General features: G+C 37.6%; 1 protein-coding gene across 1 annotated transcript in view; it reads right to left on the reverse strand.

Annotated features, from left to right (window-relative positions):
- LOC106882109 (tetraspanin-8-like) overlaps positions 1 to 5,293 on the reverse strand; it is a 701,753-nt gene that overhangs the window by 181,484 nt on the left and 514,976 nt on the right. The window contains exon 4 of the mRNA XM_052966941.1: positions 4,121 to 4,195. Within this exon, the coding sequence (XP_052822901.1) occupies positions 4,121 to 4,195 (75 nt within the window). The remainder of the gene's footprint in view (positions 1 to 4,120; positions 4,196 to 5,293) is intronic.

The following is a 5,293-nucleotide window of genomic DNA, read 5'->3' on the forward strand; positions in this document are numbered from 1 at the left end:
GTAAATCAATTACATTGATCCCCGTTGGTCAGCTGGTACTTATGCTACGATCGCGAAAGGATGAAAGGCAAAGTCAACCTGGGCGGAATTTGAACTCAGAGCATAAGGATGGACGAAATGCCATTAGGCATTTTGCTTGATATGCTAACGATTCAGCAAGGTGGCCGCCTTCATCTACCTTTAGAATAATAATAGGGAAACATTGACCTAGGCGGGAATCAGAGTCACAACGTGAACATAGGTAAGTACTGCTGGACCTATACTGCCAAACCCCCTCCCTTTTATTCTACAACTTTAGACTTCAAAAATGAAGTCGATTAAATAATCCCAGGTTAACTTGCCACTCTAGCCGAAGTGATTAGGGGTGTTGCATTCATGATTGTGAGATTGCAGTTTCGATTCTAAGAGCGAACGATGAGTTGAGTTCTTAAGCAAACAACTTCGTTTCACGTTGCTCCAGTTCACTCAGCTATCAAAAGTAAGTATTCCTGCAACAGACTGGCGTCCCGCTGGAGGTGGATTACATATGCCACAAAATCTGGGAAACCCTCCCATTGAATGTGTATGATTCGGAAAAGAGCATTGATTTGTCTCTTTTGGTCGTAAGCCAGTGAAGGGAGCTTCTACGTTGCCTCTGAGATGTTTAGAATCAAGCCGTCAAATATCCCTTAAATCATACCCCACTGCCTTAAAGAGTGATACATTAAATAATGTAGTCCATGGTAGGGACAAAAGACAGAGGTCATGGCTTGAATATCTTGAACGAATGTGGTCTCAGATATTGTATCTGAAAGAAATAAATGGAATAGCGAACACTGAAGTGGGGCTAAAACAGATGAGACGGTGAGTACTGAGATGCTTTGGTCGTAGTTCTGCTCGATCTGTACTGACCTGGGGTTAAACAACAACAATCACCTCTATTTTTCTGTTGATGTGGCATCATTTTTATCAGCAGATGATCTTCATTAAAGTTTGGACTGATGTGTTAAGACGGGACAGAACCAATACAATTTATAAAGAAAGAGGTTTAGTCATTCTAGTTTTTCCAAGAATTGAACACTTTCTTTATCTTAATCTTCCCTACCATCTGTGCAGTTGATATATACTCTTCTCAGTTGATAAACCCTACTCCAAAACATTAAACCTTATTCTCTTCTTTAAGGCACGCGAAATAATTCCATTATTTAACTTTGGCTTGGCCAGAATCGGAACAAGACCTATAGTTGAAGGTGAATTAACGTTTGAATAAATCCAAGTATATCTATGCGATTAGATATTAGAAGTATAAATGGTAGAGTCTAGTGCTTAAACATGTTTGAACTTAACCAAGAAAGCTGTAATTAAATATGAAGACTACAGTCCGGTCAATCGAAGTTCTCAAACTTGTAGTTCTTTACATACTTAACAGTGATTTCCACGATATGATCGGAGCCTGCAATTTACAGGATAGGCACAGTCGATTAAATCGACCCAGTTACTCAACTGGTATCTATTCTAGCGACATAACTAAAAGCTGCGGGGTATTTTGAACGGCACGTTTCCGATTCTTCCAGTCCAGTCCCCTCTATTCATACTCAGTATTATTAAGATCGTGTACCAAATGTAGAAATCGTTATGATTTCTGCATTATGATACCCACCGTTAGTAATTGGTTATATTTTCTCTTAGCTTAATGACTAACTTTCTTTGTATGTAATATTCTCCATGAAAGCTAAGTAACCATCAGCAGAACCTTGGATCAACAGCAGCTTTCGTCTTCATGTTGCGTGCTGTATGAAAGTGAGTCCGACAGAAACCATCCTACTCTAAATTAGAAGAAACATACTTAACTACAACAGTCTATTTTGTATAGGTAAACGTACTTAGAATTAAGTTATTTTCATTGAAATATTAATGTCTTGAAAGCCAGTGGTGGATGAATAACTAGATCACAATATTTCGATTTACCTTAGACTCTCCTTAGTGACATACTAAACTCATTAGTGAATATGCACCTGTATGTAGTATGTAGTGTGATTTAAAGATTCATAACAGCCTCGATTTACTTGGTCTTATCACATTTCTATGATGCTTAAACAACACCATAATTTATTGATCTGAATATTTTTCAGTGACATGTTGCATATGACAGTCGTAGGTGGGGTGACATTCGATCAATATTGTACGTGCTATCTGAACATGCTTGTTGCATTTGCATTCCAAATTCGACAGTGTGCACGGAGAAATCACACTATCACCGCAGTTTTAATCTATTTTGTGTACGTAAAAATAATTGAACCTTAATTTGTTTTGCTTTAACATTCAAGTTAATGAGGAGCCGAGATGAGCAACTGATTACCACTTTTTCGATTCGTAGAAGAATCTCCTTGGGGACGTATGACCTCAATACCAAATACACACGCTAGAACAGGATAGAGTTCAATTCACATTCGCGCGCGCACACACACACACACACACACACACACACACACACAGAGTCTTGCGAATGCATATACACACACTCACAAATATGTAGGTATTTTTGTATGTGCGCGTGTATATATATATGTGCGTGTGTGTTTGTTTATGAATACATATATGAATACACATTACATATATATATATATATGTGTGTGTGTGTGTTTAGAAATGAATATGTATGTAAACACTCACACACACATATATATATGCATACAGATATATATGTATATCTCACTTTCCATCTATCTACCTCTATACGAATATGTATTTGTATAATTATGTATGAATATATACATATATATATATATACATACACGAGGTGGTATCAAAAAGTTCCAAGACTAGTTCTGTAGCGCACCAACAGATGGCAGCACACAGTTGCGTGCTTAGTGAGAGCTAGCAGTGATCTTCATGAGACAGTGTGCTGAGTGACATCGCTGTGTTTATTTCTTAAGTTGTGAAATTTGTGTTTTTGCGATCACTTGTATGCTGTAGTCTGCGATTTTGTCATGGACAGGAATAAAAAGCCAACGTAAAATTTTGAGTTAAACTTGAGAAGTCTGCTACGGAGATATTGAGCATGCTTCAGCAATGGGTCATACGCAATGTTTCGAGTAGTACGGCGCTTGAAAAGAGGAAGAACATCCTTGGAAGACGATGAGCTATCTGGAAGACTTACCACGAGCGTCACCCTCAGAGATGTGGTATTGTGAATCGAAAATTCGCCCCCTACCAGGGCCAGACTGTCAATCGATAGTTCTTCTGTGACGTTTTAAAGAGTTTGAGGGACAACATTCGGTGAAAGTGACCAGATCTGTGGAGTACGAAGGATCAGATTCTTCACGACGACAATGCACTCTGTACCCGAGCTCTCCTCACTCGAGTGCCTCTCTCCAAAAGCAACATTGTATCACTTTCGCACCTACCCTATTCGCCAAATTTAGCTCCTGCGGACTTCCATCCCTTCCCCAAGATGAAAATGCAGCTGAAGGTCACCGTTTTAACACCGTTGTCGAGATCCACAGCGAATCGCAGATAGCCATTGACTCGCTTACGGAAAACGACTTCCAGGCCGGATTCCAAAAGTGGCAGGAACGCTGGGAACGGTGTATGACTCTGCAAGGTGATTATATCGTAAGAGATAATGTTAAAAACATAGGTAAATAAGTTATTTTTCATTAAACATAACTAGTTCTGGAGCCTTTTGATACTATCTCGTATATGTTTATATATGGAATGAAATCTATATGTTCAAAAAGCATATAAATTGTCTCGTGATAAGATGAAATAATTTCCGGCAGCTTGTTTACTAATGATAAAACGGACAAGTGTTATTTATTCCTCATCGGGGTTATCACACCTCTCCGTTTCTAACTACCGAAATATGCTTAGGAAACGGAATTTATAAACAAAACCGTGAACTGTACGATAGTAATGAATAACATATATATATATATATATATATATATATTTATATAATTAGGCATAAAACAAACACACACGCACACAAGAAATACAACGATAGATAGACATAAATACAGAATTAGAGCGATAAATAAGAAAGCATGTAACTGTGTTTCTCTATAGAAATATATATATATACAGTTTTGTGTATATAAACGTGTGAAAAAAGCAGAAACTCTCAAGTGTTGGTACTCACCTCTCCCCGAAAAACGTACGCTATTATTCCTCCAATCATCAAGACAATCAGCATTAGAAGGAGCAACGCGAAAAACTGTAAAACAAAAGAGTAAAAGCCATTACTATACGATATATTTTAGATTTCTTTGCAGAACAATTAATACACGGTAGAATGGAAAATGTCACCGTAGTGCATAGCATAGAGAAAACTTAGGCGTGATATATACTTTGATACTTTGATAAGTTTCGGCTGGTATTCGCCCAGGTCATGTCTAACTTAATAGCACCACCTGGACTTAATAGCAATGCGGTACACTTAACACGTGTGAAAGAAAAAATCCATTGTAATATGCGATATAAATGGATATAAATATGCATCGGAAACTTTACAGGCTGTACCATTAGTGTATGGTATAATGAATATCATGATGTGTACGGCATTGTGAAAGCTTCTAAATCTTCTACAGCGTACTGAAAACTTTTGGGATTATGGCTGCGGAAAATTCAGTGTAAGACATGAACCAAGGAAAACTTTCAGCCTCGTATTTGGTATAGTGGAAGCTTTAATAGATAGTATTACAGAAACTTCATTGTGGTACAGTTGATGTATGGTATAGTGGAAACAAGCATGGTACAATTAATATTTGATATAGTGGACACGTCAAAAGTTATATGTTGCATAATAGAATCCTTAATGCCGTACAGTTAATGCATGGTATAATGGAAACTTCATTGTAGTATAATTAGTTTATAGCACACCAGATACTTCACTGTAGTATTCTATAAGTAACAAAGTTCATATAAAAAGTGAAGTTTTGCATCGGTTAGTACACCGTAGAGAGAAAAGAATACTGATGCTTCGCTAGTGAATCTTTGCTCGAGAGAGAAACGTAGTCAACTCTCTCAGGTTCAAGTTGATTTTGAAACGTTATATTTTTCCTCCCCACAACCTACGAACTCTTCTCCATTCATGGTCTTCACTATATAATTTTTATGAACTGAAGCCACTGTCGATTCTCGAAAATCTGGCTTCATATTTCGTATAAACAGACGTTAATATGTTCAAATGTGAAAGATCTGTCTTTGTCTAGCTGTCTTTGTCTGTCTGTCTTTGTCTAGCTGTCTTTGTCTGTCTGTCTTTGTCTGTCTGTCTTTGTCTAGCTGTCTTTGTCTGTCTGTCTTTGTCTGTCTG

This window comes from Octopus bimaculoides, chromosome 4 (assembly GCF_001194135.2).
Source record: "Octopus bimaculoides isolate UCB-OBI-ISO-001 chromosome 4, ASM119413v2, whole genome shotgun sequence".
NCBI lineage: Eukaryota > Metazoa > Mollusca > Cephalopoda > Octopoda > Octopodidae > Octopus > Octopus bimaculoides.